This window comes from Mesoplodon densirostris, chromosome 3 (assembly GCF_025265405.1).
Source record: "Mesoplodon densirostris isolate mMesDen1 chromosome 3, mMesDen1 primary haplotype, whole genome shotgun sequence".
NCBI classification, from domain to species: Eukaryota; Metazoa; Chordata; class Mammalia; order Artiodactyla; family Ziphiidae; genus Mesoplodon; species Mesoplodon densirostris.
In genome coordinates, this window is record NC_082663.1 from 119,915,277 (window position 1) to 119,939,546 (window position 24,270).

Consider the following 24,270-nt stretch of genomic DNA (forward strand, 5'->3'; position numbering starts at 1 on the left):
TGAAATTTTAAGGTGTGAGTCATAATAATAGTGATGTGTTACACAAATTATTCTCTCTTAAAATCTTTGGGTATATTAAATGTATCTTTAATTACTTAATTTTGGGCATTATTTATAATTAATAATTAGCAGATTTAGCTTATTATAAAATATTTTAATAGATAAAAGTTACTAATCCCTAGAAAACACAGTAATGTGGTAAGGCCACCCCAGTAAAGAATAATTTGGCATTATAATGCTAAATCATTATCTCTCCCACCCTATCTTTTTACTATCAGTATTTTATCCTACTTAAATACTGTCAAAGAAGTAGGAAGAGTTTCCTTAACATGGATTTTTATTGTAAGTAAACTATTTTCGTAAGAATAAAATCTCTCCAGTTATCTTTGGAATTGTTCAATTACGAATTTATTCTTCTTTTCCTTTGGTTAAACTTTATTTTGAGTAGCAGAATAAACTTTTGTTACATCCTCTTCTTCTCATCTTATATGCCTTCAACTTTTCAAAATTTCCTTTCTTTAGGAGTGTTTTTTCAGCTTTGGCTTTCAAGTGTACATAGGTAATGCCCAGTGAGAGACAAGGAATTTAGAAATACTGTTTTACTTTGAGATGTTAGCCACCTTGAAAATAGGGGTGGAAGACAGAGAGGTTTTTCCAAGGACAAGATAGGACATGGTTTCTCTCTTTAATCTCATAATAAATCTGCTTTAGATGCAGTAGATCAAAGAAAATAAATAGAACCAACCTAAAGAAGTGTGGTGGGCACACAGTGTTGCTAATTCTGGGTCTTTGCCATACTGAATAATAGTTGGTCCTATGCAAATCAGTTATTTTTTATTTTTTATTTTTTGCGGTACGCGGGCCTCTCACTGTTCTGGCCTCTCCCGTTGCGGAGCACAGGCTCCGGACGCGCAGGCTCAGCGGCCATGGCTCACGGGCCCAGCCGCCCCGCGGCATGTGGGATCTTCCGGGACCGGGGCATGAACCCGTGTCCCCTGCATCGGCAGGCGGACTCTCAACCACTGCACCACCAGGGAAGCCCTTTTCTTATTTTTAAATAGGTAATATGTAATACTTTTACATGGTTCAAAATTCATAGAGTATAAAATATCCCATGGGCACCCAGTTTCCCTCTCTGTTGGCAGTCAATGTTGTTCACTACTTGTATCCTTCCAGAGATATTTTATATATGTATGATGAAAATTTACATCTTGAAAGAAACATATTCTAATTAATGCTTAGTGCTTTGTATAATTCCTTACTGAAATGGAATTTTGATTTTTAGTATACTAATTTTCTCTGTAGAATTGATCATAACTTTTAAAGGTTTATTATTTTTAATGTTGGAATGAAAGTCAAAGCACTTCTGCACTGAGTAAATTGCACCCCTTGAATATGTTGTACTGGTCTATCACTGATTTTCCTCCCTAACCATGAAGTAAGCTCTTTGACCCTTGTTGCTTTTCTTAGACTGTGTTCTAGCCAAATGAACTTTGGGGGGCCTTTTCCTAGAATAGTTGAGCTAGTGGAAACTGGGTGATTTGGACATGGATACATTAGCACCCTCCGGTTCTTAATCCTGGAAATTAGATTTGATATGGACTTACCTTAAAAGAAACAAAAATTTTGAAGGATCAGTTTGTTATCTATATTAAATCTTAGGAAATAGAGGATTTCTATTTCTTTTCTGTATCCTCTTTTGTAAGATTTTTTTTTAATTTAAGCAATATGTTGTGTGTCTTTCAACATTTCTATACATTCAAGCACATATATATTCTGTGTATGTGGGCTATATGTCTTTTTTATATGAATAGATTTGTTACCACATATACTGTTCTGAAACTTTTTTCTTTTTAATATAATATTTTTCTGTCAATTCCTAAGATTTCTCATTCTTTTTCACAGGTACCCAGTGTTCTATATAATTTATTAACCATTTATTTATTCATAAACATCTGGGTTATTATAATTTTTAAGTATTACAAATGGTACTGCACTAAATATTGTTATGCACATTTATGTATTTTTGCTACTTTTGTGAATATATCTATAGGGATAAATTCCTAGAAGTGAAATTGCTGGTTTTCAGAGGGTCCACATCTAAAAGTTTGATAGCTGCTGCAAAACTGTACAAAAATGCTGAACTAGTCTATACTTCTACTAACAATTGAGGTCTCCTGATTCTTATATTCTCATTAACATGGGTTAGATTTCCCCTCCCTTCCCTTTCCTTCTTCCTTCCTTCCTTTTTTTATGGTTTAATTTTCTAATCTCTGATCGTAGTCCCCATGTTTCTTTTATCTAAAAAAATCCCTGTGTTCCAAGTAGACCTATGAGCTGCTCACTAATTGCTGAACTAATTTTTGAACTATATAAAACACAGGTATAAAGTCACTTCATGGAAAAGTATTTATTCAGACATCATTTACAAATGCAAATTTTGAAATATTTTGTTAATTTCTTTTAAAAAACTGATTTTTAAAAAACCAAATATTTAGACAATGTTTATTGACTCCATTCTGGAGAGGAGATTAATGTGTCTTCCACCATAGGATTTTCATGAGTTATTTTATTATTACATTGTCGTGATTTTATAACATTTACATTCTGTTTTATGACCCTATTATTTCTCAAAGTTGTTTAACTTTAACTGTATATTTAGGTGGATTCAGTGTTTACCTTACTAGTCTTTCATATTATGTAGACTCTGAATTCCTGATTTCCTGAACTTGACTTACCTTTTGGCTGGCTGATACTGGTATTTTGTTTTGAATTTACTTTCCTCAACCAAAAGAAGGAGTTCACAGGTGCTTGCATTTTTGATATTACTGTATGTTATATTTATAAATGAATGTAGCTAAATATAAAATTAATGAATCACTTGTTTTTTCCCCTCAAAATTCTAAGCCCTCTATTCTACTGTCTTCTGGTATTAAATATTGCCAAAACCTGCTAGAATATTCCCCATTATATGTAAGTGATTTCCTTTCTGCCTGGATTATCATAAGATTCTTTCATTATACTTAAACCTCTATGATTTCCCCAGGATGTGTCTTGGTGTTTATTATTTTATAATAGTTTTTCCTGGAAAACCGTGAGTACTTTCTATTTAAAGATTTTAGTTCATCCTCTCTCCCCTCTCCTTTTCTTTCTCCTCCTCCTCATCCTTCTCCAGTTTTTTTCTATTACAACCTTGAATACTTCTTTTTCTGTTCTGTTTTCTTCTGGGACATTTATTATCCATATATTGAATCTCCCTTATTATCTTTATGTCTGATTCTTTTCATTTCTTTGTCCTTTTCCTCTGTATTGTTTCTTTCTTAAGCCCATCCACCAGGTCACTATTTTTTCTGTATACTTCTTGCTGCTTCTAATGTGGTTTTTGTGGTTTCATCATTACTTAGTATCTTCTGCTCTTCCAACTCACTTTTTTTTCCTGATAAATTTATTTATTTATTTTTGGCTGCGTTGGGTCTTCATTGCTGCACACGGGCTTTTCTCTAGTTGCAGCGAGCAGGGGCTACTCTTTGTTGAAATGCGCAGGCTTCTCAATGCGGTGGCTTCTCTTGTTGTGGAGCACAGGCTCTAGATGTGCGGACTTCAGTAGTTGTGGCACGTGGGCTCAGTAGTTGTGGCTCACGGGCTCTAGAGTGCGGGCTCAGTAGTTGTGGCACACAGGCTTAGTTGCTCCGTGGCATATGGGATCTTCCTGGACCAGGGTTCGAACACGTGTCCCCTGCATTGGCAGGCAGATTCCTAACCACTGCGCCACCAGGGAAGTCCCCCAACTCACTTCTTTTTTATTTATTTATTTATTTATTTATTTATTTTTGGCTGTGTTGGGTCTTTGTTGTAGTGCACAGGCTTCTTATTGTGGTGGCTTCTCTTGTTGCAGAGCACAGGCTCTAGGTGTATGGGCTTCAGTAGTTGCGGCTCGTGGGCTCAATAGTTGTGGTGCACGGGCATACTTGCTCCGTGGCATGTGGGATCTTCCTGGAGCAGGGCTCGAACCCATGTCCCCTGCATTGGCAGGCAGATTCTTAACCACTGTGCCACCAGGGAAGTACCCCCAACTCCGTTTTAAGTTTCCTCTTGCTGTTATATCACTTTGTTCCACTAGTTAAAGCGTTCATATTCTCTTTAATATTTTTGAAAGTACAAGGGAATATTTGACTAAAATTTTGTTTCCATTTTTGTAGGAACTTCTTAATAGGTTCTGTGTTGGATACTTTGTGCTTATTTATTCTTATTTGAATGGAGCTTGTCTTTGTTGAAAATCATATGGGGATGAGGAAGGGAGAAGTGAGCTTTAACAGTCAGCTTGTTCAAATCAGAGTTGACTCAGAATACTTTCTCACTAAATCTCTACCATAGGAGCATGCATCCCCTTAGGGTAAGCATATCATCCAGGGTAGGAGGTAGGAGTGACTTAGGGTGAAGCCTTCTCTAGGCCACATTTCTTTTATTTGGAGATAATAGTTGATCCTGGTCAGTGATTGCAATTCTTATTACTGTTTCTTCAACCATCTCCCTGTCTCATCTTTGAGTACTTTCTCCCTGTCTGGAGACTAGATCTAGAGAAAATACAGATATTCCATCTCTCAAGTTCTTTCAAGTCTCCTGTTTTAGTTGAAAAGTGTGAGCACTAAGTTCATTTATAATGGGTGGAGGAGGTACTACAGAACTATTTAATCATACAGTATTTTTCCTACTTTTATCTCTCAGCTTCTGATATTCGCAAATCTTTTGATTAAATTATTTTCCTTGGTTAGATATTAAGATACTGCTCTATTTTCTGTGGTTTTAGTTGTATTTGGAGATAAAGGCATGAGTTCAAAAACTTTAGCAGAATTATGTCTGCATATGTTAAGGTTTATATTGAAGTTATATTGGTAGAGAACCGTATTATCATACTTAAAAATCATACTCTGTTCATGAGATTATGGTCTCTACAGATGAGAATCTTTTCAGTTGAAGATCCTGAGTTAATAACGCCCAGCACCTGAAGTACTGGTCACAAGGTCTTCATGGCCAAATGTGATTTTCGTTTTTGGAATAAGATCCGTGAGTTCTTCTTTTTCCTTTCACAGGACAAGCAGGAGGACATGAAGACTATTTTGGAGGGCATAGATCCGGCCAAGCATCAGGTGAGGGTGGCCTTTGATGCTTGTAAGCTACTACATAAAGAATAGATGATGTAGGTAACCAGAACTCTGGATATCTGAATTCCAGTCAAGAAGTTCCAGGACCCTGTTGGGTGACAAAGGAAATCCTCTTCAATTGAAAAAGATTATGAAGTTCCAATAAAAAGAGATTTACATTACTAGTAGTTTGCTTCCTTAGTATTCTTTTTATGTGGTATTCCTAAAAAAAAAAATCTCTTAGGTTAAAATAGATTTTCTTATTCAGATAGTTTTTGCATTCTCCCTTATTGAGGGAGTTAAGATAACCCAGAGAGAAAGTCTCAGTCATAAAGCCCTTTGTATTCAACTTTGTTCAACAAAAATCTGAAACTCAGATTTAGGGTGATATATTGGATTTTTTTCTATATAATCCTCAAATAAACAACAAAAAAACAGTTTAGTGAAACATTTACTATATTGCTCATGCCCTAATTTCTATAAAATTAAAATTTTCTTCTTAAAATCCTCTCATGTAACCTTGTTCTAAGATTGTCTTTTAAGAAGGTGAATACTTGTTGATAAACAAACATTTCTTTTGAAAAAAAAGTGTGGAATTTGTGCCTGATGCTTTTAAAAGTCAAGCAAATTTAATATCCATTGTAATCCAGAGAGATTTGTTTACACTCAGGAGCAGTGCTTAATTTTTAAATTAGGAATAAGTTGTGATTGCTTCACAATTAATTTAGGCCATCTAAAATAAATTTTTCAGTGTCAAGCCACTCTTAACCATAATGCTTATTAAGTATCTTTTTTATTGGCTTTTGGAATGAGAAATTGTTATATATTCATTCTATTTTGAAGAAAGTAAATAAATTTCTTTCACAAAATACTATTTGAAAATGTAAACTTTTACTCAGTTTATATAATACCTGTGGCTCCTATCAAGAATGTAAAGCTGAGTGTTAGTTCAGATAAAGTTATTTTTTTCTCCCTGGATTTGTTAAAGAAAATGTGATTTTAAATCTGTCTCTCTAGCTGTAAGTCTCAAGACTTGGGATACTTTTTAAAATGGAGGTTTGCAGCCCCACTTTTAGAGGTTCAGATTCAGCAGATCTGAAATGGGGAGTCTGCATTTTAAATGATATCCCAGGAGATTCTCATAAGTCCTCTATACTCCACACTTTGAGACATTGCTAGAGTCTGTAGATTATTCTGCATCATTGCTGAGTTCTGTTCTTTTCCAACCTTTGCTTTATTATCATTCTTCCTTCATCCAAACTGAGTAAGCTTGGCTTTTGTCTTTGTTACTTGTGGCTTTTAGAAACTGAGCTAAACACAAACCCTAAAACGGTGCCTCTTAATCTTTTTCCATCTCAGTTCTGCTGAGGGATATGAATCTGATCAGTAACAGATCACTAAGTTAATGATTAATATACAGTGGTGGGTTGGAAGAACATATCCCCTAGGGGAGAGTGTAAGAATCCTTTAGTACATATATAGTATAAAGCAGTCTCCCTCTCCTCTCCTCTCCTCTGATTCTGGTCCTTCCCCCTAGACAGTGTCCTCCTTCAACTGCAAGAAACACCGGCTCTGTGATATAGTTACAATCTTTGATATATACCTTGGTTGCCCAGGACTGTGGTTTTAAAGGAAATCAACTTATTTTAAAGAAAAAAAGCCTTAATTTAAAATTAAATTTTGTTATCTAAAGCCAAATAGAAAAAAAATGCACCTTTTTTTTCATAATGCTTATTCATTGGAACCAGAACTTTGCAGTGCATTTTTTATGGACAAGATTTTAGCGGGCTTATGAGCTCTGATTATCCACTTAATATATTTCAACTGTTGGTGATTAGTTTACCTTAATAAACTAAATAGGACCTCCCGCTTTTTAAATAACTTTTTATTAAGGAGTAGCGTATATACATATTTTAAAACTTTACTACTTAAAGCTGGAAAACTTTTATCAATTTTTTCTTGATCCTTAAAACTATCTATGCAATACACAAAACTCCTAATATACTTTTTTTTAAAAGGCCAAGTTCTTTCTTTCTAGGTTATTATATGTTGAATGAGTCCTATCTCAAAAGTTGTTTAAATATAAGTAACAAATGACTTCCAGTCAAGAAAGTAAAGTCTGTTAGTATATTTTGAAACCTCTCTGCTCTCTATCATTCAAGTACATAGATCTAATAAATAAAATATGCGAGAAAACCAAACTAAACTAAAAATATATAGCTATACTCAGAAACAAGACCAACGAACTCTGTGGACTAGAAATGGACCCTGGATCCACAGCTGAAGCTGTAGGCCCAAGGAGAATTAAACCTAAAAAAAAATGGGTGCTAGGGGCTGGAATTTCATCATCTTTAAGGGAATAGGGACTGAATGCATCTCACATGGAACTGGCCAATAGGTACAGTCTTATTGCCCAGCCTATGAAGCAGCATGGAAAAAAAGCTCCAAGCAACTGCCCAGAGTCACAGTTAGAAATTAGCAAATTGTTCTTCATAGAGGGAAGATGCAAAGACAACATTGTAACTAAGAACTTGGAGGGCATCATTATTTGATTTAGTGAGAAGAACAGAATAACTTCATGGGATAAGAAGCTTAAGTTGCCAAGGAAAGAGCTACTTCTAAAATGGACCAGACTGAGGTAACTTTCAGACCATCTAATGAGAAGGGATAAATTTGTGGGTGGAAATAAAAGAAAAAAAACAACTCCCATGCAAAATGAGCTTTATCAAATAAAAGAATTATAAAGCTCAGGAGCAAATCTACATGAAGAGAGATAGTCAAAATGCAAGCAAACAAAAAGCAGCAGCACAGGAGAATACAGGCCCAAGGAAATTGAAATAAAAGACTTGAATCAAAGATTTTAAGCATGCTTATTTTAAACTATGAACAATAGCCATAAAACAATGTGAGGCAATGAAACAAAAGCTGATGATTATGAATTAAGAACAGATAGATACGAAATAAAACATTTAAACTTTCAGGAGAAAAAATTGTGGAAATAAAAATAAATATATAGGATAAACAGTATATTGGACAGTTGAATAAAGAATTAATGAATCAAATGATAAAATAAATAATACAGCACAAAGGTAAAGAGATGGAAAATATGAAAGAGAAATTGAGAGGCCATATATATATTTGACCATATATATATATATGAAGTTCCTGAAAGAGAGGCTAGAAATAGAAGGCAGAGGCAATGCTTGAAGAGATAATGATGGAGAATTTTCTAGAACTGAAGCCTGACATGAATCCTTGATTGAAAAAGAATTGCTAAGCAGAACAAATGAAACTGCAGAATTTTAAGGATAAAGAAAAACCTTAAAAGCTATTGGAGGAAAAATGAATTATTCTCAAAGGAACAACAATTAAATTTTTGATGGTAGATTCTCATCAACAAAAATAATCACAGAAAACAATGGAGAGTAATATCCTCAAAATACCAGAAGAGGGACTTCCCTGGTGGCACAGTGGTTAAGAATCCACCTGCCAACACAGGAGACACGGGTTTTGAGCCCTGGTCCGGGAAGATCCGACATGCTGCGGAGCAACTAAGTCCATGTGCCACAACTACTGAGCCTGTGCTCTAGAGCCCACGTGCCACAACTCCTGAAGACTGTTCACCTAGAGCCTGTGCTCTGCAACAAGAGAAGCCACCACAGTGAGAAGCCTGCACACCGCAACGCAGAGTAGCCACGCTCGCCGCAACTAGAGAAAAAGCCTGTGCGCAGCAACGAAGACCCAGTGCAGCCCCCCCCAAACAAAACCAGAAGAAAATAACACAATATAGAATTCTATACTCAACTAACATTCCAAAGAAGGAAAAATAAGCATATTTTCAGATCTACAAAGAATAAAAGTTTACCACCTCAGACCCTTGCCAAAAGAACTACTAAAAGTTATGTACATCAATCATCAATAAGGACAAAAAAGAGCTCTGGAGGAAGGCGTGGGATGCGGGAAGCTACGGTAAGCACAGAAATTGGTAAAATATATTATAAATACAAATTTGTGAGTATAAACCCTAAATTTTTATGCTTAAAACCAGAGTAGTACTAAAACTAGACAGCAATAGTATGAAATTCAGCAGGATATGTTAGAAAGTTCAAAAGCCATTCTAGAATCCTTGCATTGTTCAGGAGTGAAGAATCAGGTACTGAATAACTTTAAAGATTCTTTTTTACAAAAATATATTACTAATCAGAACAAATATAAACCTATTGAACTTAATTATTAAAAGGGCACAGACTTGAATTAGATTCAAAATCAAAATCTAGCAAATTCTGTTTTCAGGAGAAAGATCTAAAGCAAAATGACAGGGAAAGGTTGACAAAGTAATGGAAAAAGTTATGTAAGGCAATATTAATATCAGGCAAAATGGAATTTTAAACCAAAATCATTTTTAGAGATAAATAAATGCTCCTCCAGCTAGTATAACAATCAGTTACTAATCAGTAACTAACATCTACCTTACCCTCCAATTAAAATAGAAAATTACAGAATTACAAGGAAATTAGTCAGCTCTACATTTGTAGTGATAGGATTTTTTCCCATACTTCTCTATGAAACTGATAGATCAAATACATAAATCGATTGTTAAGAATAGAAAAATCAAGTTTGCTCCTATAAATAGAGAGCTGTCATTTTGTTTCCAATAAATATGGAATATGTTATTTTCCAGTGCATTGAATATGTGTAAATCTGGTGCACGTTTTAGGCCACAAAAAAGTCTTTAAAACAAACTTCTTAATCATATGAACTACATTCTCTGATCTCTGTTTTTTTTAAATTACAAATTAACAATAAGACCTTATTTTAAAAATCCCATATAACTAGAAAATGAGGAAAAATACTTCTACATAATTCATGAGTTAAAAAGGCAATCCCAGTAAAAATTGCAAAATAGATGTTATCACCAAAACTACACATCAAAACTTGGGTGAGAGGATACAGCTAAAGTGGTCCTTAGAAGGAAAATTGTGTGTGTGTGTGTGTGTGTGTGTGTGTGTGTATGTATAATGAAAGTAAATGAAGCTAGTAGAAGAACAACAGCACAAAGAAGGAAGGACATAAAGTTTTTAAAAAGTTAATAGAATAGTAAACAACAAAAAAGTAGAGTTAAAAAAAGAAAAAATAAGGAAAAACAGCAAAATAAAAGCTGATTTTTAAAAAATTCTGAAATAGATAAAATAAGCCCAGCTTTTTTCAAAAGGGCAAAGGTATATGATAGAAACTTAAAGGGAGTTATAACTATATGATATAGTAGAGAACTTTAAAATTTATAAGGCGATATGAACAATCAGTTTGAATACTTAGATGAAATGAATACTGATTTTTTTCTATAAATATAAATTATCAAAAATGATTCAAAGGGATTCCCTGGCGGTCCAGTGGTTAAGACTCTGTGCTTTCACTGCCGAGGGCTCAGGTTCAATCCCTGGTCGAGGAACTAAGATCCCACAAGCCTCGCTGCGTGACCCCCCATAAAAAAGATTCTAGAATCGTATACCTCAATAAAGCAATAACCATTTCACAAATTGAGTCAGTAGTTCAAAACCGTCCATCTAATGAAGGTAAGAGGATCCCAGATGGATTTATAGGTGAGTTTTACCAAATGTTCAAGGAATAGATAATCCCTATATTATTCTAGCTGTTCTCCAAAAAGAAGAAAGAAAAAAGGTTATTGCACAATACCTAAGTTTGTAGCCTTGAAAAATAATTTTCTGTGTTTATGAAGGAAATAATCATAATTCGTATCCTAAAATTTTATTGATATTGAACAAATATTGGCTGAAATAATAAATCCAACATTCATAAGTAAGTAGCCAGTTGATCCTTGAACGGCGTGGGGGTTGGAACGCCCACCTGTGCAGTGGAAAATCTGCATATAACCACATCTACCCATGTTGTGCGGGGTTCTGCACCCCTGTGATCGTGTAGTGTAGAACTTAGGTATCAACATATAAATGGACCTACACAGTTTAAACCCATGTTATTCAAGGGTCAACTGTATAGACAAATTTGATTCCTATCCTAAAAGGATTCAGTGGTCAGATATTTTGGGACAAATGGTATGTGTTGTAGGATATACATTATTAATTTTAGGACAAGAAATATAATACATTATAAAGTTGTAGTATTATCATATCAACTGTTTCCTCAAACATATTGTTCAGAACCAAAGGAATGAATGTATATTTATAGGGAGGAAAATAAAATAGGCAGCTTTTAACACTTCTTATTTCCAAAATTTTATTAGTATGTTGAATTTTGAAATTTTACTTGGAGTGAGCATCTTGGGATTATACCTTCTGATTTCTTATTTTTAACAGCTATGGGAATATTTTAAATATACAGAACTAACAGTTACTTTAAAAGTTTATTCTAAACAGGGCTTTCAGAATCTTTTGTCTTTGCCACTACTAGTTGCATTGATGGGTGTCACTGCCAGGCTTAAGAGATAAGAAAGAAAAAAAACGGAAAAGTGACATTAGTATTGCCCACCCATGATCTAGTAATAATGTATTATCAAATGAAGGTAATGAATGTCTTACTCTAAGTTTAGCTACCATTCTTAAAATTAACTTCTCTTTCTCTTATTTACCTAGTAGAATATTTAAACTTCAAGCTTCATTTCTATGAAAGGGAAGATTTGAGAGGTCAGATGTGCTTAGGTTCCTTCTTGGTAAACAGTGTTCAAGTACTTCATTGTTTTAGACATAAGGTATATAATGATAAGCAAAAATGGACATGATTGCTTTTCTCATGAAGCTTATACTTGAATGGTGGACATGTTACCCAAGTAGTTACACAAACTAATATGTGATTGGAACTTATGAAAGAGCAGTTCGTAGAACTGTAAGTCAATAGTAGGAATAGTGATCTAGTCAAGAAGGTTCAGGAAGGTCTTCCTTGAGGAAATAACACTTAACTTGAGACAGTCAAGGATGAAAAGGAGCTAACAAAGAAGTGTTACAGGGAAGAGAGAGCAGCTTAAGCAAAAAGGTCCTGAGACAGGAGGGGAAATAGCAGTTGCTAAAGGAGCAATTTCTTTCCAGTGTGTAGTTGATACAACAACTCCAGCATGTAGTGTGTTGACACAACTTTCTAGGTCTTTCTGAGTAAGCTCTTCATGATGTGTATTCCATTTTGTTTGAAGTAAATTGCCAGAATATTAGATTTACCTACATTTGAATATAAGTTCAAAATTCATGCTAAAGCCAAATTTTGTTGGCATTATCTATAGTTATTCATCCTCCATACCTTAGAGTTAATAAAGATTGTTGTCTAATCAATATGCATAACAAAAATCAAAACATAAACTAGGAGGTTGAGAATTCTACACTATCAAGATAAAAGAAAGAAACTTCTTTTAGAGTGGAATCCCTGTCATTGCAGTCCAGTTTAAAGTTTCCATTGGGTTGACAATCTATTCTTATTGTTAGTTTGCCAAAGTTGTAGTGAGATATAGTTATGTAAGAAGAAATCACCGTTCTTTATCAAGTTTTTCTTAGTCACAAAAGAGGACCAGAACAACAGAAATTAATGTTTGCATACATAGTGAAAGAGGGGATAGTTGAGAGAACTTTTTGTAAAAGCTGTGTGTCAGCTACATTTTAATACTTAGATGAATGTAGTAAGAGTTCACAGTACTCCCAACAGGCAGTACTACTTACCATACAAGCAAGCTTTTTTTAGTGGCATTTGATATTAGGATGCTTGAGAAGCTGTTTTCTCATTCATTCCTCTTGTGGACAAACTTGCTAGGAAGAATAACAATCTTCCTACTATTGTAAGACTGCTTCTTTTGCCTTTGACTATTCAAGCATTTAATTTCTACTCTAAAAAATAATCAGCTGGGCTTCCCTGGTGGCGCAGTGGTTGAGAGTCCGCCTACTGATGCAGGGGACACGGGTTTGTGCCCCGGTGCGGGAAGATCCCACATGCCGCAGAGCAGCTAGGCCAGTGAGCCATGGCCGCTGAGCCTGCGCGTCCGGAGCCTGTGCTCCACGACGGGAGAGGCCACAACAGTGAGAGGCCCGCGTACCGCCAAAAAAAAATAATAATAATAATCAGCTCATTTGTATGTTTTTCTTTTTCCTTTTCCCTTTACTCCTGAAATACCATAGTGTTTTTCTTCAGAGATTGGTTTCTCTCCTTTGATAGATCTCTTATTGGCTTCTGATGATGAGATCCTCAAAATCACCTCACAAAACTAAGGTTCCTTTTTCATAGTTCAGATGAATAGTTAGGGAAATATCTTTTTAACCTTAGTATTAGAAAAATGCAGTTACTTCTCTTTGGGGATCAAACTAAACATTAAGTCTTATCCTTAATGTTTATTGTTTGGTATGTTAAACTGAACGTGCTCTTATAGAAAGTTACACCATCTAATGTGGACTGAAATTAATCCTGTATTTTGGAGGAATTGAGGTAGGTAACATAAGTGACTGCATTGAGTAAGTATTAAATCTTCATTATTTCTTATGTCATTGATATTAAGTGTTAAAAATAGATGGTTAATGAATTGGCACTGATGGATTATTTTATGTTTCTTTACTAGGAACATGAATCTGAAGGTGGAAGAACACCTTTGATGAAAGCTGCGAGAGCTGGCCACTTGTGCACCGTGCAGTTTCTTATTAGCAAAGGTAAAGAAAGTACAAGTGTGCATTTCCAAGAAGGTACAACTTCTGAAAAAAGTTCCTAAACTGTTGCAATTTCTGTTAAAGCTACTTTAGTATAAGTATTATATTCCAGTCTTTTGTTGCTGTATTTTATTAGGAAGCAGAGTTCATAAGGTACTTTGCTGGGATCTTTATTAGTTTTGTGGTTTTTTTTTTGGCTGCGTCGAGTCCTTTTTTTTTTTTTGGCTGCGTTGGATCTTAGTTGCGGCACATGGGATCTTTGTTGAGGCATGCGGGATCTTTCGTTGCCGCGTGTGGGGTTTTTTTTTCTCTCTCTAGTTGTGGCACGCAGGCTCCAGGGCACGTGGGTTCTGTAGTTTGCGGTGCGCGGGCTCTAGCTGAGGCTCGTGAGCTCAGTAGTTGTGGCGCAGGGGCCTAGTTGCCCCGCGGCGGGGGGATCCCAACTCCCTGACCAGGGATCGAACCTGCGTCCCCTGCATTGGAAGGCGGATTCTTAACCACTGGACCACCAGGGAAGTTCTGTTTATTAGTTTTGAGTTTGAAGTTTTCATCAGCCAAAGAGTATATGGTTACTCCCCAAAGTTGGAAAAGTCAAAGGTAAAATGTCCAGCTATATTTAGTAGATACAGTATCGTTCAGCACTTAAGGCAGTTCTGCTGGAAATGCGGAAGGGTGGAGGAGAGAAAGTCTGCTACTGTTGTTTATGGTACAGTTAAATCAACCAAGTACACAAGGGTGTTATTTATTATTTTTATATTCCTCTAGAGATTCTATTATTAGAATATATTTAGGCAAAGAAGTTCAAATGATGGATGAGAGGTAGTTCAAGACTCTTTACTGTAGAAAAGTGAAATGCTGCTGAACTCAGTTTATGTTGAACCATATAAAATTGTCATTGTATATGTCAAAGATGGTAATATCCGCAATTTCTTTTGGTTCAGCTTAACTCTGTGTAGTGTTCGAGGTACTCTGGCATCTGATAAAAAATCTTAGGTTAGGATGTTAAACTGTAAGGAAGGTCCACTCAAGTGTTGTCATGTTATTCAAATAAACATTTTATATCTATTGTATATTCCAATAGAATTCTGACATTTTGTACCATTAAGGATGCAGTGTAAGATTTTATCATTTTAAATATACTTGCTTTCTTCTTTAATTGGATAAAACTAGGCCTATTTTCTTCACATCACATTTTGCTACCAAGTAAGGCATATCTTACATAATGTTATAACTTAGTCTGTAAAAGCTATTTACTTCAACCATGCAGAAGTAATAAACAGATGGATAACCTTTAGAGTTCTCTCATGCTCCTTTCCTAAAGAAGTTACCTAATCATACCAGCAACTACCCTGCTAAGCATATAATCAGGCTTTTCAAGAATAAGAACACATTGATTATAGCCTTTCTAGGCTGTAGTAAGTGCTAAACAATCCCAACTAAATTTATTATTAACAACTTTAAAAATAATCCTATGTTGCTAATGTAAGGATGTTTATTGGTGTGCCTCGCCTTTCCCAGAGGTACTTTAATACAAGTTAGGATTAGGTTCAGCTGGGTATTTTTGAAAATTAAATAAATAGTAGTTTCCCCTAGGTTTATTTTTCCCTTCATAAAATAAGTTGAATTAAGGAAGAAGGAAGAATGAACGTTGCTATAGTCCTTTTTTTTTGGTTGCACTGCGTCTTAGTTGCGGCAGGCGGGCTCCTTAGTTGCAGCTCACCAGCTCCTTAGTTGTGGCATGCGAACTCTTAGTTGCATCGTGTATGTGGGATCTAGTTCCCTGACCAGGAGTCAAACCCAGGCCCCCTGCATTGGGAGCATGGAGTCTTATCCACTGCACCACCAGGGAAGTCCCCATTGCTATAGTCTTAACTATCTAGTTGAGTCCTTTTGGGATTGTAAAAGGTAGTTGAACTAAAAATGAGAGGTCTTTTTTTCCGTGAATCAAAATTAATTTACCAAAAAAAGAGGCTAAGAAAAGATTTTGCATTTAGACTTCTTTTAGGTCATATTGTACAAAGCTATTGAACAACTTACTAAATCGCCTTTCTGATAACGTATTTGGATAAACTTTTGTCTTCTCTTCATATCCAGGTCTCTCTGACCTTTAAAATATACAATATGAAGCATTATATTTCTCGTAAATATTGTTTAAAAAAATCTGTTTTCTGTACTTTGAGACCTGGCTATACTGCCACATTTTAGAAATAGATCAAAAATGTCTTTGAAGAGTTACATACAATGGTATTATTTGGTGCTCACATTAACCTGTATATATTTATTAATCTAGATTTTTCATTTTAGAAGTGATATTGAATGAACGAACTACAACTATGCACGCCAATGTGGATGAATCTCAAAAATATTATATTGAGCGAAAGAAGCCAGGCACAAAAGAGTACACTGTATGATTTCATTCATATAAAGTTCAAAAACTAAAACCAGTTTGGAAGTCAGGATAGTAGTTACCATTGGAGGGCGGGGTAGTGACTGAAAGGGTGCACAAAGTGGGGCTTCTCGTATGTGGATAATGTTCTGTTTCTTGATCTGGGGGCTGGTCACACAAGAGTGTTCACTTTGTGAAAAATTTTCAAACTATACACTTATGATTTGTGTACTTTTTTGTATCTATGTTGTACTTCAAAAAAGTTTTTAGGGCCTCCCTGGTGGCGCAAGTGGTTGAGAGTCCGCCTGCCGATGCAGGGGATACGGGTTCGTGCCCCGGTCTGGGAGGATCCCATATGCCGCGGAGCGGCTGGGCCCGTGAGCCATGGCCGCTGAGCCTGCGCGTCCGGAGCCTGCGCGTCCGGAGCCTGTGCTCCGCAACGGGGGAGGCCACAACAGTGAGAGGCCCGCATACCGCAAAAAAAAAAAAAAAAAAAAAAAGTTTTTAAAGTCATATTGTCTGAACTGGCTTTGCTAAGATTGCTGTTTATTTTTCTTTGAAGGTGCCAATGTGAATAGGGCTACAGCCAATAATGATCATACAGTAGTGTCGTTGGCATGTGCAGGAGGTCACCTGGCAGTTGTGGAGCTACTCTTGGCTCATGGGGCTGACCCTACTCATCGTCTCAAGGTATTCTACTTCAAAATAAGTAAATAATATATACATCATTATTAAAATATATTGCAAATATTTTAGTGCTTAATATTTATTATTAATATTCAGTACTGTTTAAATGAGTTTTGATTTTATATGAACTGCTAAGAAACTAAATGTGTTTACTAATCATATTATAAAAAGAAATTAATAAATAATTAATTATGGTGTCAATTTTTCTCAGGATGGCTCAACAATGCTCATTGAAGCTGCAAAAGGTGGCCATACTAATGTTGTTTCTTATCTATTGGATTATCCAAACAATGTTCTGTCAGTTCCTACCACAGATGTGTCTCAGCTTACCCCACCTTGTCAAGATCAATCTCAGGTAATGTAAAACAGAGCTTATTTGTAAATATAAATATTCTTCAAATTGGGAGTTTTTGTTTAAAATTAGCCTTTAGTAAAATGGGCTTATTTCTCTCTCTCTCTCTCTTTTTTTTAAATAAATTTATGTATTTATTTACGGCCACGTTGGGTCTCTGTTGCTGCACCCGGGCTTTCTCTAGTTGCTGCGAGTGGGGGCTACTCTTCGTTGCGGTGTGCGGGCTTCTCATTGCAGTGGCTTCTCTTGTTGCGGAGCACAGGCTCTAGGCGCGCAGGCTTCAGTAGTTGTGGCTCGCGGGCTATAGAGCACAGGCTCAATAGCTGTGGCGCACGGGCTTAGTTACTCTGTGGCATGTGGGATCTTCCCAGACCAGTGCTCGAACCTGTGTCCCCTGCGTTGGCAGGTGGATTTTTAACTACTGTGCCACCAGGGAAGTCCAGCTTATTTCTCTTTTAAATTTGAATAAACCTGGTCCTAAATTCTTTAAGATTTTCTTCAAAAGTACATGGTAATTTTTTTCATTGTCTTATTTACTGAAAATAGTGTTTAAAAAGAAACACTTAGGGCTTCCCTGGTGGCACAGTGATTGAGTCTGCCAGCTGATGCAGGGGACACGGGTTCGTAACCCAGTCCGGGAAGATCCCACATGCCGCGGAGTGGCTGGGCCCGTGAGCCATGGCCGCTGAGCCTGCGCATCTGGAGCCTGTGCTCCGCAACGGGAGAGGCCCAACAGTGAGAAGCCCGCGTACCGCAAAAAAAAAAAAAAAGAAAAAAGAAACACTTAATACCAAATATAAATATAAGTATTCCAAGTTGTCCTTTTATTACAACTAGGTCTTTAAGGTTGTTTGGTTTTTTATGAATACATTAAGCAGAATCTTGAACCAAGAGAATGATTTTCCCTTAATACCTCCCAAGACAATATTAATTATCCTAGAGATAGTTACTTTTGTCATCCAGGAAGGTGTGGGTAAACCAGGATATATGCACCAAAAATTCATTAAAGTAATTTTTAAACACACCTAAAAATACGGAGAGAATGTAGAGAGTATACTAAGTATACAAAGTTCAGTGAAATCTGAAATTGTTTTCTACAAAGTTATCCTGAGAACTACTGAAATACACCAATTCAGGAAATGTGTTGGATTTTTTTCTTTTGACCCATATAGGATTTGAACAAGGGTAAATTGGCCAGTTGAATATGTGACTTGTACTCCTAGCTATAACTGAAACCAGCAAGGATTTATCCGTAACAAGAGAGTGATATTAATTCCATTTAGCTTATCATTGACTGTTTGTAGAATGCCTGAATTTGCCCAATCAGTATTCTCAGAAATTACTGCTTGGTGAATAATGCTGCTGCTGCTGCTTCTCCTTTTCTTCTCCTTCTCCTCCCCCTCCTTCCCCTCCTTCTTCTTCTTTGTTTTTCTTTTAAAGAAACAAAAAAAGTTAAGTTGGTGGTATACGAAGAAAATCTAAAACAGAATCTCTGTTTCATTTATGGACCTTTATTTTATTCTTTGGTCTGAGATTCTTTTTTTCTGAGTTGACTTTTTAGGTTCCACGTGTACCAATGCATACACTCGCCATGGTTGTACCTCCACAGGAACCTGACAGAACTTTACAGGAGAACTCTCCTGCTGTTTTAGGAGTACAAAAAGGTTAGTTCTTGAATTATTTTCCTTAAAATGGGTATTTTATCACCTAAAGTATGAATTCATAAAGGTACTTTAATGGTACACAGTTGCTGTGTATGCAGAATTGAGGTAGGTAATTCTGACAAATGCTAATCATCTTACATACCATTTAAAATAGAAAAGACACAACTACTAGGAAAAATGATTTCTTAAAATGCTAACATACTTCTAGGTGTAGTTTTCATCTGGCACAGGCAAAAATACTTAAGCATATACCAAGTTCTTCATTATATTAAATAAAGTAGCAAATTATATTAAAGTAGCAAAAATTTATCAGGCATTCATTTTTCATTTCACAATTCTTTAGCTAAACAGTAATATGAGGGATGAAAATATGTTTGCTCTCAAGTCTTAGTAGCATTGATTCAGTTTGGTGAGTGAGAAGTTTAAGAATTATATTTAGTTTCTTTTATGTAATGCTGAATATATGGCTTAACATCTGTCAATATGTGAACACGGACAAATAACTATTAAAAAGTATATGAATAATATCCAAGTGAATATCAAGGTGTATACATTATTTAAAGGACTCAAGTTTATGAGCTCTGTTATTTTTCTGCTGTATTTTCATTTGTAGATATAAAGTACGTTCACTTGGTAATAATGTATGGTTGTCCTACCTGAGTTCTCTGACATAAAGAAAATAGGTAATATGTAAAGTATTAAAAACTATTATATGTAAAACAGATGTATAAGCGTATTTCATTCATTATATGATAAGTTCTAGATTTTTGAAATCACAGTGAAGTGTATAAGTATGTATTTGTATCTTTAACACAGCTTTAAGTGAAGTTGGTAAGGAGTGACTGTACAGCAGCAAACAGAAGCTTCTTTCAAATTAATGTCAATTTTCGTAATTTAGAGTATTGTGGGCCTTCACCAAGGATTACTTCATTTCTGAACTATTAATTTCAGATATAAAATACCTGTAGTCTCTCTGACTTAAGCTAATTCTAGCAGTTTTCCATTGGACACCTAGCTATTCAAACTTCAGAAAATGAAGACTGCTATTTTTAGTCTTAAGAAATAAAAAACAAATTAAGCATGTACTTGTTAAGGAATCTGAGTATCCTAACTGGCTAACAGCCTTTAGTAAAATATTTAAACCTAAATGCCTCTGTTTTTGTTGCTCTTTGTTTGGCTATATCCTATAGAGGACTGTAGTAACTTTGGCTAGGGAAATTCAGTACTAAATAAGAAATCATTTAAAAAATATTTATTAACACAGAGCCACAAAATAACCAAGAAATAAGCTAGGAAGGACACAGAGTATGTACAGAAAGGAAGTAAAACATTTTAAATTTAGATTTAATATGTAAGTCAACTGAAACATTTGGGTAGTGACTTTTTAAGTTGATACTCAAGTGAGTAATCATATTTTTGCTTACTTGAAATACCTTCTTATACTGAGTAGCTACTTATTTTCTTCACTTTGATGTTTTTTGTTTTTTTATAAATTTATTTATTTATTTTTGGCTGCGTTGGGTCTTTGTTGCTGCATGCAGGCTTTCTCTAGTTGCAGCGAGCGGGGACCACTCCTTGCTGTGGCGCGCAAGCCTCTCATTGTGGCAGCTTCTCCCATTGCAGAGCACGGGCTCTAGGCCCATGGGCTTCAGTAGTTGTGGCATGCAGCCTCAGTAGTTGTGGCTCGCGGGCTCCAGAGCACAGGCTCAGTAGTTGTGGCGCACGGGCCCAGTTGCTCTGCAGCATGTGGGATCCTCCTGGACCAGGGCTTGAACCTGTGTCTCCTGCACTGGCAGATGGACTCCTAACCACTGCACCACCAGGGAAGTCCCTGATGTTTTATTACTTACTGAATAGTGTCAAAATGAACTAACCTTTTAAGGAATCTTTCATTTTACTAAATTATTAGGGAAGGAAAAAATTAACACTTGTATCTAGACACTTGGCACTTGCTGTTGCCAGATGCCAAGTGGTGTTGCCAACCCAACATTTATTTATGTGGGAGCAAGCTGTGATAATGCATTGTGTTAAGATTTCATGTTAGTATTGATATAAATCGTGTGCATAATAGAATCTTATATCATTGTAAATTAGGAAAAATCAATTGATGATATAAAAGTACATATTGAATCACCTGGGTAGATAGAAAAATCTATCTTAAATTATTAAATATATATTATTTTCTCCTTAAAGTAGCTTTTTCTTAAAATTTCTCATTTATATAGCTAGAGAAATGCCTTTGAGTGATGAAATTGCTGTTTGACCGTTTTGCTTTTGTTTTTCCTAAGTCCATAAATTATATCTGCATTGCATATGTGGCTAGGGATGGAGGAAGGATTCTTACTCTCTAGGACTGTCTTCCTATTCTAGCAATCATCTTTTCAAGTTTATAACATTTTACTCCTATCTGAAGTCTTTATTCATATCTGCATCCTTTTAAAATATATTCATGCCCATAAATCTTACCCAGGTGTTTCTTATATATCCTACTATGACATTCTTTTCTTTCACGTGCACCATTCGTCCAGGCTCCTTCCATCTTGACTCATATTCTCCTGATTTAGGCAACTAATCTCACTTATCCATTGTTAGTTTTCAAGGATTTGAGATCCTAGCTGGCATCTGACAGAGGCCTCAGAATCACCTTTATAAACAAAATGTGAAACTAGGTAAGAGTGATATGCTCAGTTTTCTAGCATTGTTTAGCTTTATCATCTATAGTTATGAATATTCACATGGGAAAGGATACATAAGTAATATCAAACCTTTGTCTTTCCAAATATAATATTGTAAATAAATTTGTTGATTGAAGTCACTTGTTCATCTAATTCATTTGTAGTAACTGATTCTACAGAGATCCTAAAATAGGATTCTGATTATTTTCTGTAGTTGTATAGCTTAGAACCAACTAATCCATTACAAAACATTAGAATGATGTCAAGATAAACAATATACATCTTTTGTGTGCACCTCAAGGCCCTCTTGAGGAGTCATTTCTTTTCTCTGAACTCCTATAGCACTTTATTGTATCTTCCTTCTGGCTCTGGTCACTCCTGCACCTTCTTCACCTCCCCTTTGGACTTCAAGTGTGGAAGATTGAGTTAATCATACTTAATTCCTGGACTTTGTCATCATGGTTCTGCTCTTGTTTTACTTTGTTCCTTTTTATCCCTCTTTCCATGCCCATACTTCCCCTTAGGCAGTCATTCTAATGTGTTTGATTTGCAGATTCTTTTGCTCTTACAAGTTCTTATAAAATGTTTACTACTTTATATATTTTTTAATTTACATAAATGGTATTATGCTATAGATCCTGTTTTGTTTTTTACTTTTTTCACCAACACTGTTTTTAAGATCTATCCATATGTCTACCTCTAGATTGTTTCTACCTGCAGCATACATAGTGTTTCATCCTGTATATCCTCTGTTTTTTACTTGTCCTTTCTCTCAGTGATGGGTACCCAGATTGTTTCTCATTCCCCACCACCACAGACAATGCTGTGGTGAAAATTCTTGTACAGTCCCCTTATGGATCTGTATGAGAATTTCTCTGGGATAAACTCAGGAGCAGAATTGCCTGTCATAGGAATGCGTAATGTTTATCTGACAAAGTACTGTGAATACACTCTTTAGAATGCTACAGCAGTTTACACTCCCAGCAGCAATGTGTAAGGGTTACTGTATTATACGCCCCCATCCCATTTCCGTATCTGCCAATGCTTGGCTTTATCCTTTTATTTGGATTTGTACGTTTTAATCTCCCCTTTTAGACTGTAAGCTCCTCGAGGGCAGGGTTTAGGTTGCTCGTCTTTGTATGGTCCACTATGGCTTGCTTGTACTAGACATTAAATATTTGTTGAATAAATTAATAATGCCAGGCTAAGAATATACATTATTCTGAAGGCAAAAGAAAGTTATTAAGAATTTTTTTTTTTAATGTTGGTGCAGTTGTTCTTTTTTTTTCTTTTTTTTTTTTTTTCTTTTTGGCTGTGTTAGGTCTTCGTTTCTGTGCGAGGGCTTTCTCTAGTTGCGGCAAGCGGGGGCCATTCTTCATCATGGTGCGCAGGCCTCTCACTGTCACGGCCTCTCTTGTTGCGGAGCCCAGGCTCCAGACACGCAGGCTCAGTAGTTGTGGCTCACGGGCTTAGTTGCGCCGCGGCATGTGGGATCTTCCCAGACCAGGGCTCGAACCCGTGTCCCCTGCATTGGCAGTCAGATTCCCAACCACTGCGCCACCAGGGAAGCCCATGAATTTTTAAGAAGAGCGACATTATGATTAAAGGGGATGTTTAAGAACTTAATCAAGAAGTACTATTTTAGGGCTTCCCTGGCGGCGCAGTGGTTGAGAGTCCGCCTGCCAATGCAGGGGACACGGGTTTGTGACCCGGTCTGGGAAGATCCCACATGCCGCAGAGTGGCTAGGCCCGTGAGTCATGGCTGCTGAGCCTGCGCGTCCAGAGCCTGTGCTCCGCAACGGGAGAGGCTGCAACAGTGAGAGGCCCGCGTACCGCAAAAAAATAAATAAATAAATAAAGGAAGTACTATTTTAGACTGCTGGGGAACAGATTGAAAACAGAACTATAAATGTAAAGTAAGCATTAGGTTAACATGATGCTTTATATCCCAGAGTTGTTTATTGGAGTAGGTAACATGAAAAGTTCTCATTTTAATATCAAATCATTAAAATTGTATAGAAAAATTATATGTATAGTGAATGAGGTTGAGTGTTTCTCTGGAAATTTTACTACTAATATTCTCTAGTTTAGTAGATTTCCATTAGTAATCATGCTTATGTGGATTTATTTATGTCCAAATTTAATAATGTCTTTTAACATACAACTGCTTATGTCCACCTCATTTCCTCACTCCCCATAAAAAAACAAAGGCCATGTTCTAAGCTGTCTCTATATGGTGGTTTCCTGTTGCAGACTTTTTTATTAATGGAAGAAAAGTGAAAATTGAGGAAGTAGGGTAGAAACCTAAAAGAGATAAGAGATAAGATAGTAACTTTACCTGTGTTCCTAAATATTAATTTATGATATCACTCAGTGCTACCAATGAGTAGACAATGAATAGATTTATATATTTCTATCTGACAGTGGGCGATGTCTGAGGAAGATGGATCTCTTTTATATTCTGGTGTCTTATACTATTACCTTTCTAGAGACTGAAAATTTTGTTGCTAAAAGGACACTTGTTAACATTCTCTACGGTTCCCCAAAACGAAGGTGTTTCTTCAGCTTCTAGGAATAATTAGGTGACATTTGTTTTTTACCAACATGGCTAAGTTGTGATGTTGTAGCTTGTGTTAGTGCTTTGATGTGTATCTAGGCAATCCCACTAACTCCATGGATACAGATACTCAGTCATTGTCTATTTGCGGAAGAACTGC

The 24,270-nt window shown here is 36.0% G+C and overlaps 1 protein-coding gene across 13 annotated transcripts in view; it reads left to right on the forward strand.

Annotated features, from left to right (window-relative positions):
* The window catches only part of ANKHD1 (ankyrin repeat and KH domain containing 1), a 124,112-nt gene that overhangs the window by 56,667 nt on the left and 43,175 nt on the right, over positions 1–24,270 (forward strand). For 5 of the 13 annotated variants that reach the window (XM_060093454.1, XM_060093445.1, XM_060093448.1 and 2 more), the window contains exons 11-15: positions 5,091–5,147; positions 13,705–13,792; positions 16,738–16,865; positions 17,074–17,217; positions 18,776–18,878. In XM_060093454.1, coding sequence (XP_059949437.1) covers positions 5,091–5,147; positions 13,705–13,792; positions 16,738–16,865; positions 17,074–17,217; positions 18,776–18,878 — 520 coding nt within the window. Of the gene's footprint in view, positions 1–5,090; positions 5,165–13,704; positions 13,793–16,737; positions 16,866–17,073; positions 17,218–18,775; positions 18,879–24,270 lie in introns of those variants that run through there. The other 8 variants (XM_060093449.1, XM_060093450.1, XM_060093452.1 and 5 more) reach the window with 3 other exon arrangements.